The sequence below is a fragment of the Microcebus murinus genome, chromosome 9 (genome assembly GCF_040939455.1).
Source record: "Microcebus murinus isolate Inina chromosome 9, M.murinus_Inina_mat1.0, whole genome shotgun sequence".
Lineage (NCBI taxonomy): Eukaryota > Metazoa > Chordata > Mammalia > Primates > Cheirogaleidae > Microcebus > Microcebus murinus.
The window spans coordinates 10,637,612-10,649,657 of record NC_134112.1 but is presented as its reverse complement, the minus strand read 5'-3'; the positions used below and the strand labels follow the sequence as shown (position 1 = coordinate 10,649,657).

General features: G+C 56.6%; 1 protein-coding gene across 4 annotated transcripts; it reads right to left on the bottom strand.

Annotated features, from left to right (window-relative positions):
- Nucleotides 1-361: 361 nt before the first annotated feature.
- On the bottom strand, nt 362-10,600 carry POLM (DNA polymerase mu). Of its 4 annotated transcripts, XM_012741502.2 has the most exons (11): nt 10,094-10,553; nt 8,687-8,870; nt 7,837-7,935; nt 7,539-7,709; nt 6,757-6,828; nt 4,529-4,649; nt 2,427-2,559; nt 2,137-2,239; nt 1,784-2,020; nt 1,627-1,710; nt 362-1,480 (listed from the first exon to the last, which is right to left on the bottom strand). In XM_012741502.2, exons 1-11 carry the CDS (start codon nt 10,279-10,281, stop codon nt 1,394-1,396), a joined length of 1,479 nt encoding a protein of 492 aa, XP_012596956.1. In that variant the 5' UTR covers nt 10,282-10,553; the 3' UTR covers nt 362-1,393. The 4 variants fall into 4 exon arrangements, 3 of the variants coding, with proteins under 3 accessions (XP_012596956.1, XP_075862395.1, XP_012596958.1); XM_076006280.1 differs by lacking the exon at nt 1,784-2,020 and having other exon boundaries at nt 10,094-10,569; XR_012920976.1 differs by lacking the exon at nt 362-1,480 and having other exon boundaries at nt 2,137-2,187; nt 10,094-10,600.
- Nucleotides 10,601-12,046: the final 1,446 nt, after the last annotated feature.

Genomic DNA, 12,046 nt, shown 5'->3' with positions numbered 1-12,046 from the left:
GACTGTTGGAGAGTGCAGCCCACATTCCACACATGCGCACTGTGGGCCCAGGACGAGTCAGCTGCTAAGCAGGACAGGCAGCAGCAGCAAAAACACCCAGCAGGCCGGATAAATGTCCTTGGTGGGCCACATGGCCCACAGGCCGTAGTTTGAGGACCCCTGCTCTAGAGAAAGCAAACTAAAGGGACAGAGAACCAGATAAGTGAGTGAGGGGTGGGCGAGCATGTGACCTGGTGCCAGGACAGCACTAGGGAGGATTCTGGGGTTGGACCTGGTGTGTCCTAATGGGGACAGATGCGGACGAGTCTACACGTTTGAAAATTCATCAAATTGCACCCAAAAGAGTCCGTTTCACTACGTGTTCATTGTGAAAATATATTTTAATGTGGTAAGTGGTGCGAGAGTCCTCCCCTGCCAAAGGGAGTGTTGAGTCGAGGCCTGGAGGAGAGAGCCCACGGCAGATGGATGGTGGGGCAAAAGCAAGGCCCTGAGGCTGGGCGAGCTTGGGGGGATTCGAGGAACAGAGGGTGCCAATGTGCACAGCACACCTCTCTGCTTCTGCCTCAGTAAGAAGGGGAGGGAGTCGGCCACTCGGGGCCTGGGGCCCACCGAGAAGGAAAGCAGCGAGACAGGCGCAGCTGGGGCCAGCAGGGCTGGAGAGAAGGGAACAGGGGCTGGCAGGGGTAGGAAGAAACACCAAAACCCTGGGGGCCACAGGAGGAATTTGGGTTTGGAACCACCCTAGGGGAGGGCTCTGAGCAAGGAGTGGCAGGATATGACCTATTTTTAGAAATCTGTGCTGAAACGGGCCCTAACGGCAGAAGAGAAAGCCTGACTGTGGCCTGCTGGAAGCTCTCTTCCTCACACTCCCGAGCCTTCTCCCTCTCTAGATGCCCACGGTGTACCCTGCAGCACCTCATGGCAAGAACTGTGGCCTCCGCCTCACAGCTCAAGCGCAGGGCAGGGACACGTGCGCATCTCTCCCAGGTACTTATGAGCAGGGTGCCCTGTGGGGGTCACAGTAACTGCGACTGACCGATCAAACGCTATGCACCAGGCAGAGCACTTGGCATTCGTGACCACAGGCTCCGCCACGGCTCTATGCAGTGAGCACTGCTCAGACCCCTGTCCAGGACAGGAACCTGAGCCACGGGCAGGCTGGGGGCTGACCCAGGGTCACACAGCCACGGGCCAGCATGGAGGCTCCCCCCTCGCAGATGCCCCACAGCTGAGGGGGGCGAAAGCTCAGACAAGACCGGCTTCCAGCAGAGCCAGGCCCCCGCACGTGGGGTTCCTCCACCTGGGAGGGTGAAGACAGACATCTTCTGCCTGGGGACATTCAGTGGCCAAGTCAGGGGCAGCCCCTCATTTCCTAAGAATGGAAGGGGCACGTTCAGGCGTTTCTTTGCTCTGGGGGAAGGTACTCGAGGCCCAAGTGTCTGAAGATGTCTTCCTCTGAAGCCACGTGGAAAAACGTCTTCTGCAACAGGAGCAGGGGCTTCAGGGGCCAGGAAGCCATGCCCAAGGCCTCCAGCACAGCAGTGTGCAGGAGCCCAGCCAGGGCTGCCCCCCCAAGGAGGTGGAAGGGAGGCAGAGCCAGCCCCGAGCCAGTCCCCAGCAACATACCTGCTCTGGGTCAAACAGCCCGTGGCTGTTCAGCCACAGCCCCTTCTCCTTCCGGCTGAAGCGGCGCAGCTCCCGCTGGAAAAGCTGGGGGGAAGGGACTGCCTCAGCAGGGCTGGCCCGGCCCTCAGCCCCGGGTGGCCAGCGGCTCCCTCCCTACCTTGGAGCCAGTCCAGCCGAGCAGAGCGAAAGGGAACTGGCTGATGGGAGCCACCACCAAGTCCACCCTCACAGCCTTCCATGTTGGGCAGGGCTTTGGGGCCTCCCTGACAGAAGCCCCTGGGGGCTGTGGCAGGCGGAAAATGCAGAAACTCCTCTCGAAGGCATCCATGCTGTGGCTGTGCTGGGCAGGGTCCCCATAGTGGCTGTGCTGGTACTGGTGGTACAGGACAAGGCCCTGTGGGAAGAGGCGGGTGTGGCCAGGACTGCCACGGGGCGCAGGGAGAGCCGGAGGCGGGGTGGCTGTAGCACGGGGCACAGTCACCCTCGGGAAGGAGAGCGGGGAGGGCTCACCTGGTCCTGCAGGCAGCGCATCGCTCTGGGCAGCAGCCCCACCTCCTGGCCCTCCTCGGGGTGGGTAATAAGGAAGTCCACATCATGGCCCTGCAACTTCCCCCTGAGGGGACCAGTTTGACTCGCTGGCCCCGACACCAGGATAGGGCCCTCCCTCCAGGGCCCTCCCTCCAACCTCAGGCCACGTTCCTTCCCAGGAGTGGAAAGGCCTGCCTCAGTGTCCCCAGGTCAGGTCCCTTCACTGGGGAGGGTCTGGAGAAGAGCCAGAAGGGCACATTGGGTCTCCTTACCTCCGGAAGCCGCCAGTCAGCGTGACAATAGCCCCAGGCAGGGCCTGCTCTACGGCTGCCTCCACCAGCTGCTGCAGGGCCTCTACGTCGGGCCGCAGGACGGGGGTGCTCAGATCGCGGTGGTGCTGGAGCCCTGCGGGCAGCACCGGCTCTCCTGACTCACCCGGCCTGGCCTCCTCCCCAAGGCCCCGTGGCCACAGGACCAGGAGAGGCATCTGGGGAGGGCGAGCCTGGGGCAGGGAGCAGAATCAGATCCCAATCTAAGCACGACACTCTCCCCTTTCCCCTTTTAAATATTAAACTTTTATTGAGATAACTGGATTCACATGCACTTGAAAGAGTGCCAGAGAAATCCCACCTGCCTTTCACCCAGCTCCCCCAAAATGTAGCATCTTGCCAAACTACAGTGTGACCAAATATAAGGATACTGATGTTGACCCAGTCACAACACAGACTGTCCATTTTACTGCCTTAGTTTTCCCATTCATAAAATGGGACTAAAGAGGTGGTAAAAAGATGTAAAGAAAACAGCTTACTCTGGCCTACTTCTGTCCCCTCACCTCAAAGAGGCATCATTCTACCTTCCACACAGTTAAGAAGAGTTTTTTTGTTTTGAAACAGGATCTCACTCTGTTGCCTAGGCCAAGAGTGCAGTGGCATCATCATAGCTCACAGCAGCCTTGAACTCCTGGGCTCAAGCAATCCTCCTGTCTCAGCCTCCCGAGTAGTTGGGACTACAGGCATGTGCCACCATGCCCAGCTAATTGTTCTTATTTTTTGTAGAGATGGGGTCTCACTATATTGCCCAGGCTGGTCTCAAACTCCTAGCCTCAAGCAATCCTCTTGCCTTGGCCTCACAAAAGTGCTGGGGTTATAGGCGTGAGCCACTACACCCAGCCAAAAAGAGGTTTAAATGTGAGGAACAGCAGCACCTGGCACGGGGGGAGCTCTCAGTAGCATGCTGGCCATTCCTGTAGTGGGGAGAAGCGACCAAATGGAACCAGCTCTGCAGGTCTCACTTCCTGTCAAGTGTACCAGGCCGCAGCCCCAGGGAAGCTGTGAAGAGGCAGTGACCTGGCTGTGCCTGTGGGCTGTGGGGGCTCCTTCAGTAGAGCCCTCAACCCAGGGGAAGTCACAGAATACGGCTGGAGTGACCAGGTAGGCCATGTGAAGAGAACGGAGTATCTGCTAAACACCTGCCACTTGCCAGCTCTCGTGGAGGAGCTTACAAATTCCATGCTGTCATTTCTTCCCCCTTTTACAGAAAACATAACAGACTCACAGAGGTTAAGCTTCAGGCTACGGTCACCTACCTGGTAAATGGTAGACAGGACTCAAACCTGGGCCTAACAACTGTAAAGTTGGCCATCTTTCCACTACATGGTGCCACCTCCCCCTGCAGGCCTCTGAGCACCAGGCACCACACTGGGAAGGTGTGCCTGAGGCCCAGACTGTCCCTGTCCTCTGGTCAAAGTCTAACCAGGAGGCAAAGACATAAGTCCCAGGAATGTCATGGCAGCTGCTATGAGCATTGCCATTCATTAAGAAAGGGCTGCAATAGGCCGGGCGCTGTGGCTCACGCCTGTAATCCTAGCTCTTGGGAGGCCGAGGCGGGCGGATTGCTCAAGGTCAGGAGTTCAAAACCAGCCTGAGCAAGAGCGAGACCCCGTCTCTACTATAAATAGAAAGAAATTAATTGGCCAACTGATATATATATAAAAAATTAGCCGGGCATGGTGGCACATGCCTGTAGTCCCAGCTACTCGGGAGGCTGAGGCAGAAGGATCACTCAAGCCCAGGAGTTTGAGGTTGCTGTGAGCTAGGCTGACGCCACGGCACTCACTCTAGCCTGGACAACAAAGTGAGACTCTGTCTCAAAAAAAAAAAAAAAAAAAAGAAAGGGCTGCAATAGATCCTGACTCCACTGAGTGGAGACCCCAGGAAGGCCACCAAACAAGGCTGCCCTACCTGCCACCAACCCCTGTGCACCACCCCACACCCAGCTCTCTAGGGAACAGGCACATCCTGCGTGTCAGTGCTGAGGGCTTTCAGGCCCAGCTTGCTTTGGGAAACCCAGGGCCCGGCCTCTGTGGAGAGCTCACCTGCTTTCTGCTGTTGGGTCAGTCTCTGAGGCTGCTCTCGGAGGTCATCCAGGGTTCGCAGCCCTTCCTGGTACCACCGGTCAGCGGTTCTCACACCGACCCCGAAGATCTGAGTGAAGAGCTGTACGGAGGAAACACAGCACGGTCAGGGCAGCCCTCACAGCAACAGACGACCGGCTCCAGAGGGTGTGTCTTGGGCTGTGCCGCCACAGCGTACCCTCAAGGAATCACCAGCACCCGGCAGCCACCGTCCTCACCTGCAACCTGCCCACGGCCACAGGGCAAGGATTCAGACTTGGGCGTGGCTTGCCCGGCCCACCCTCTCAGGGACCGAGCCCACGTCCACCCTGGCGGCAGCCCTCGGCGCAGCAAGTCAGGGGCTGGACTTGGGGCCTCTGCTGCCCGCTTGCCAAGACCTCAGCGCGCTGCCACCCCACTCCTCTATAACAGGTCTCTCCCTGACCTGATAGAAGTGTTCAAAGTGAAACAAAAAAAATTTTAAAAATTAAAAAAAAATAAAAATAAAAGGTCTCTCCCCAAACTTGCACAGCTCTAGCCTGTGATGCCAACATAACCAAAGTAGTCTTCCTGACAAATCAGCACAAGGGGCCCTTAAGTCACTGGAAAAACCATGCTGCTCCCACCTAATAGCAGCTGCGGCTTGTTTCTGTGGTTCTTCTCCTTAACAAACAGCAAAAACAGCGAGGAGTTAGCAAACAAGTGGGCGGAGCTAGCAGAAGAGCTGGAGAGGCTGGCTGGAGCCCTCACACGTCTCCCTACACAGCCCTGCCACAGCAGGTCACTTGCCCTAGGTCAGCCACTTAGAGTCCCTCCCCCGGAATTTTGGAACCGAGACTTAGGTCAGGCCCACCAGTGGCGGGGGCTGTAACTCCAGGGCACTTTCTGTGGCCATGTCTGTGACCGGAGGAGGAAGCTGGTGCAAGTGAGGGTGAAGCCACTGCAGGGCGGAGAAAGCGTGGCCTGGCCACGCTCAGATCACTGAGCCCTGCCCTGTCGGGGCTTTGCGGGCCCAGTCTTTCCTTGATTCTCTGAACCGAGTATGAGGTGGGTCACTGCCACTTGTAACCAACAGAATCCTGACTAAAAAACGAGATTAATCCAATTATATTGTTAATAAAAACAAATTCTAAATAGTAACGTAATCTTCTGCCAGCCTGGATGTCTTCTGGGACTTTGGGTGTGAGGAGGAGGCAGGGCAGGGGACAGGAAGAAGGTCCCCACCTCTCTCAGCACGTCCCTTCTTCTGCAGGAAACCAGTCACTAACCCCCTCAACTCCGAGGGGGTGTCACCCCAGTCCCACACTCACTGTGGTGGCCCTGCTCATCTAGGCCCCACCAGTGCCCCCTGCCTTGTTCTCTGCCAGTTTTTTTCCTTCTTGAGACAAGGTCTTGCTGTCACCTAGGCTGGAGTGCAGTGGTGAGCTTGAAGCTCACTGCAGCCTCAGACTCTTAGGCCCAAGCGATCCTCCTGCTGTGGCCTCCCAAAGCCCTGGAATTTAAAGGCCTGAGCCACCACGCCCATCCGTCCTTCACACATCACTGGAGCTCCCCTCTTCGAAGCCCTGTCACTCCTGACAACATTCTGTGACCTCCCACAGCACCAACAGCCCCACCCTCCCAGGAAGCCACACTTCAGTGACACTTATCCAAATGGCCAGCACTTCGACAATCTCCAGCTACCAAACCACATGGCAGGTGGGTGTCAGAGCAGGCACAACCTGGGCGTCCAAAAGAGCTCAGGAAGGTGTTTCCCTGTAAGATTAGGAGCGAGTGGGAACAGAGGGAGAGTGCACCATGGAGACAGGCAGACTGACGACTCCGAGACATGAACACGCGAGATCTGCGGCCAGCCACGCAAGGGCATGAAGCCCCTCTCGCTTGCTGGCACCAAAGGTTACATTTTATTAACTGTGCTCTGTTTAAGATGTCACAGCGTATAATATACTTGAGAATATTCCATTAAAAATAGTCAAAAAAAAAAATGACAGTGCTGAGTGATCTACAAAATTCCAAGCTCAAAACAAGTTTCTCCTCGCCTGTCTCCACTTGGCTGCCCTGTGGATATCAGGTGTCAGCTTAACTGCTGCTTCCTTGGCGAGACCTTCCTTGACCCCTGCGCTGGGTCAGCCGCCCCCACATGCTCCCTGTATGTGGCGTGAACTGTGCTGCCTCGGCCCCCGCTGGGGTCCCAGCCCTGCCCCGCGTACCTTCATGGTCTGGTACCTCTCTGAGCGCCGGACTCTCTCCACCTCCTCGCATGCTCCGTGCTCCAGCAGCTCCTGTGGGAGGGAACAAAGCAGAACCCTAAGCCCGAGGGTGTGGAGAGAAAGAGGCGCAGGGAGTGAGGGTCGGGGCTGGGGGCCCAAGGACCGGGGCAAACCCAACACCCCGCAGAGAGCTTTGTGGGGTCAGGATCTGGCGGGACTTGGAAATGAAGACGGTGCCCAGGGAGGTGACCAGAGCTGCTGCCACAGGGCTGGGCGGTAAGGGCTCCAGCCTCAACGTCCCTTGGGTCCTGGAGTCACAACAGCTGAGGCCCCAGGTAACATAGATCATCTCTCAGAGGAGTAACGGGTCCCAAGGTGGAGCAACATTTGCTTTGCAAAATGTGTGTGAATTCAACATGACTTCATTCGAAAGCATCTTGTGTCACTATGTGTTCTCTCGACGAAAGGGCACAAAAGGACAACTCAACATGCTGGGTCCTGAAAAAGGGACGCTCATGCTCAGGGTGCTTTCTTCTGTCGTGGGCAGTTTGGGACAATGACAACAATGCCAGCCCCAGCCCTGCCAGGCCCCCTGCAGCACCCCCCAGCCACCTGAGGAAGGCGGATGATTTAAACAGGAAGAGTCTGAGTGCAGAGGGTGGCCGGCTGGGGCCTTGTGGCCTCAGCTACACCCACGGCTGTGACTCCACAGCGCCCTCTGCTGTCCCCCCAGGGCCCTGCACCCCGCCCACTCACCCCAGCTCAGGGTGGCCAGAGCCTACCTGCACAACCCTGGAAGAATGTTCTCCAAAGTGGGGCAGCCCCCGCAGCTGGCTCAGGGCTATGACAGGTCTGGGAAGGGCCCTGAGCACCGAGGCCGCCCTGTGGAAGGTGAGGCAGCGGCCCTCGCTGCCTTCGAAGCCTGCCGCCTCTGCCAGCGTCTCCAGAGCCTCCTGCAGGGAGGGGCCCTTGATAAGGGGCGGGGTGGGCAGGGTGCCCTGCTCCAGGGTGCCAGCTACCACCCATCTGTACCTGCGTCCCCGAACCCCAGGCTGGCCCCAGCTCACAGGAGCAGCTCACCGAGAGGCTGATGTTGTGGTGTGTGAGGGGTGTGGGGCGCTGGCAGGCATAGGCTGGCATCCATGCTGGGCTTGGGGGCCCCTTTCTGGGTTCCGCCACCTGTGGATGGGCAATGTACAGGCCACGATGAGGCCATAAGGCCAATAGGAGAGCCAGGCCATGCCAGGAGCCTTGTCTGTCCTAGGGCACTCAACTCAGGTCCTCTGGGGATCACAGGACAGAGGTGGGTGACAAAACTCTCAGAGGCATGGGGCAGAGGGAGGCGTGGCCCTGCAGGACAGGTGAGGACGGGGCTCCTCAGGCCTGAGTAGCAGCAGTGACATTTGCCACCCTGGTGGGACACTGCTGCTGCTGCACATGCTGCATGTGCTCCATCTCCCCAAGTGCTCACAACCAAGTGGGCTGGGGACACTGAGGCCTCAGAGGCCAGCGAGCTTGCCCCACACCTCATGGCTCAGAGGCAGAGCCAGGATTCAAACACAGGCAGCCTGGGCCCGGAGCCCACACCTGTCACGGGCCACGATCTCACAGCATCCTGATGGGCTCCTGATGACCCACAGGTCATCCCACTTGGGGTTGCAGTGTCACCTATTTGGTGAGGAAGAAAGGCCTGAAGAAGCTTATAATAAGTGGACACCAAGAAAATTTGTGCCAGTAAGAACAGAATCTGGGATGGCCTTGCCCGCCAGACCCTGCTGTGGGCCCCGTACTGGCTTCTCAGGGCCCACTGGTCGTCTGGGCAGAGCCCTCACCGCCCACGTCCTCTGAAGAGCACTGAGGCACAGCTGCCATGTCACCTGTTGCGGAGGCGTTCTCTGTGGCCCCAACTCTAATCCTCCACCAGGCTCACCTCTAGGCGGTGCCGGCACTCCACGGGTACAGGCTGCCCAGCCGCCAGGCTCTCTGTGAACCAGCTTATGTCCAGCAGAGCTGCAGGGGTGCATCCTGGGGGTGCAGCCGCTGCCCTGCGCTCCTGCCAGCAGACAGCCTCCTCCCCTGAGGTCTGCTCCATCACAATATGTGTCACCTCGGAGCTGCGCAGAGGGGTGGGGAAGAGAGTGAGACCCGGAACCCTTTCTGTTTGGCTCCATACTTCCAAGCCTTCGCTCTTGCTGTCCCCTCTGCATGGTGAGTGCCCATTCATCCTGCAAACGTCACCTCTCCCAGAAAGCCTTCCCAGCCCCTTCTTCTGATGCAGAAACACCTCTACCATGCCGGTGTCCTCGGAACTATCGTTCTTTACCCTGGCTATGCTCACAAGCCCATCCCTGTTATCTGTATCCCTCTCCACCTCAGGCAAAGGAGCGCCTTCACAGCCAGGACCAGGTGTTCTTCATCTAAGTGTTGGGGTTTAAGCACAGATTCTGGAGCCTGACTGCTTAGGTCTGAACCCCAGCTCTGCCACACACTTGCTTCATGCTCTTGGGAAAATCACACCTGTATACTCTGATTTCTCTGTCTGTAAAGCAGAGATAACAACCTGCCTACCTTGCAGGCTTGTTGTACAAATAAGATAGCGCTCCTATACTCTAAGCTGCTATCATCATCCTCTCCTGCCTGCGTGGGTCTGGTGCACTAATGAGTTCTGAGAATGCCCCCCACCCCCCAAAAAAAAAAGCTGCAGTGGGACATTGGCCCCTAGCTCGTTTGCTCTGAACCTCAAAACTACAGGAACCCTCAGATCTCTTACTCTGGGCATTGTCTCTGTAGCTGTCAGTTTTTGCTCCTCTTGGTCTCCTCCCTATAGGAGAGTTTCACTCAGGTTACTTCCTCAGGCCCGAGGACAGGGAAAACTGCAGGGTCAGGGCCTCCTGAGAAGTCATTCTGGCTCACAGGGTGAGGTGTGACTTACCCAAAGCAGAAGGGCTGTTAGCAATTACTCTTGCTTACTAATTATCCCCGACTCCCGCACGTGGCTCTTTAAAAGCCTCTGGTTTTGATTGTCACTGTGATCCTGCACAACACTCCTGGCCCTAATTAGTAGCCCCCTTTACAGAAGAGGAAATCCAGGCTCAGGGTAAAGTCACACGACCGCGAAGTGCCAGAGCTAACTTAGAATCCAAAACCGCAGGTGCCGCTGTGGCTGTCGGCTGAATGCGAATCATTTCCGATTTGCAGGCTCAACATCCCCCACTGCCAAGAGGACTCACGGGCCAGGCAAAAAGTAAAGCGGCTGGCCTCAAGCCACCATCCCCACTAAGTCATCTCCTGCGGGTCTCACCCTGAACACAGGCCTCCCACGCCCACGGCCCCGCACCTGCAGGCGTCGAGGACGCGGAAGCCCTTGGAGCGCGCCAGGCGAGTGAGGAAGGCCCTGCGGCTGCGACCCATGCGCCGCTCGACCAGGTAGACGGCAATGCCGGGGAAGCGCGTCGGGGCGGGCGCAGAGGAGGCGCTAGCGCCGCCAGGGGACCCGACCCGCGTCCGCCGCCGCTTGGGAAGCATCGCGACTATGGCCAGCTGAGGGCGGAATGAAGCAAGCGGAAGCCGGAAGGAGGCTGGCGGAAGCCTGCTGGAAGGGGAAGCGGAGTGGCCGGACGCGGTGGCTCACGCCTGTAATCCTAGCACTCTGGGAGGCCGAGGCGGGCGGATCGCTCCAGGTCAGGAGTTTGAAACCAGCCTGAGCGACACCCTGTCTCTACTAAAAATAGAAACAAATTAATCGGCCAACTAAAAATATATATACAAAAAATTAGCCGGGCATGGTGGCGCATGCCTGTAGTCCAAGCTACTCGGGAGGCTGAGGCAGTAGGATCGCTTGAGCCCAGGAGTTCGAGGTTGCTGTGAGCTAGGCTGACGCCACAGCACTCTAGCCTGGGCAGCAGAGTTAGACTCTGTCTCAAAAAAAAAAGGAGTACTGCTCCACGCTAGGCCTCGCCCTATGCAAATGAGGCCTCTATGTGGGATTCGCCCCTACGGCCAATCGGAACGCTGGGGAGTTTCCGGGCTCCTACGCGATTGGCTGTCCTGACCTGCCTCTATGTAAATATCACAGGACACGCCTTCTATTTAAATTACCCTCGCGGGCGCACTGTTGGGCCCCGCGGGTCTCCGAGCCCGCTAGGCTCAGGCGGCCCCGGGGACAGGGAGGGGGTCCTGGGGGCGACACGGAGTCATCAGCCGGCGGGGTGGACTTCGACCACGGCCAGGGCGGGGACGGGTGGGCTTCGTCCTCGGCGCGGGGACTGGACCTGGGGCTGAGCCGGGCTGCTCGGGTAGGACGCTTGTGGGCTCTCCCCAGTCCCTCTGCGCCCGGGATCGTCACACGGAAGCCCGCGGGCGCGGGACAGACACGCGAGTTTCGAATGCACTGGTGGAGCGGTCGCTGCAAACACACGGGGAAAGTTTTTCAGTCGAGTGGCTTTGGGACAGCTGGCTGGCCATTTGGAAAAATAGAAGTTGGCGCCCTCCCTCACTCCTTAACACCAAAATAAATTCCAGATGGATCAAACATTTAAATCTAAAAAAGGAACCAAAAACTTACTGGAAAAAAGTCAATGAATGCTTTGAAGATGTAAGTATCACAATAAACTTGGAAACACTAAAGGAAAAGAATGATAAGCTGAACTACACACAAATTTAAAATATGTTTAAAAATTAAAGTCAAAAGACAAACTGGGATTTTATGTGTGACGTATTTTGGAATTAAGACTAATACTTGTAATCATAAGTTTGTCCAGAGATAAAATAAAAAGACGTTGATCTAGTAGAAAAATTGGCAAGGAAACTTCTGTAGGTGATTCTCAGAAGAAATCCTTGTCAATCCGTTTATGGCCAGAGGACCCAACCTGTCCAGTTATTAGAGAAGAGCAAATTTAAATGAGACTATCTTCAGCTGTTGAATTAAACATTTAAAAATTTGAACGAATATGTTGAGAGTGTGAGGGAATTAGCAATCTGCAGGAGGGACTTTCTAGAAGCCAATTTGGCAACTGTAGCCAACAAAATCATACACATTGATCCAGCAATTCCTTTTCCAATTGAGGTTGCATTGAATCTATGGATTGGGAAGAACTGACGCCCTGATGATACGGAGTCTTTTGTCCATCTGTCTCATTTGGTTATGCTACATTTGGGATCTCTGTCGCAGTGATGTAGCCCTGCTCAGTCTAACTGATAGGCCAAGCCAAATCAGATATGACCCCTTTTCTCATAGCTTTCATCATAGCTCCATGGTCTGTCCCTCCTCAATCTAGAGCCCCTACTCCCT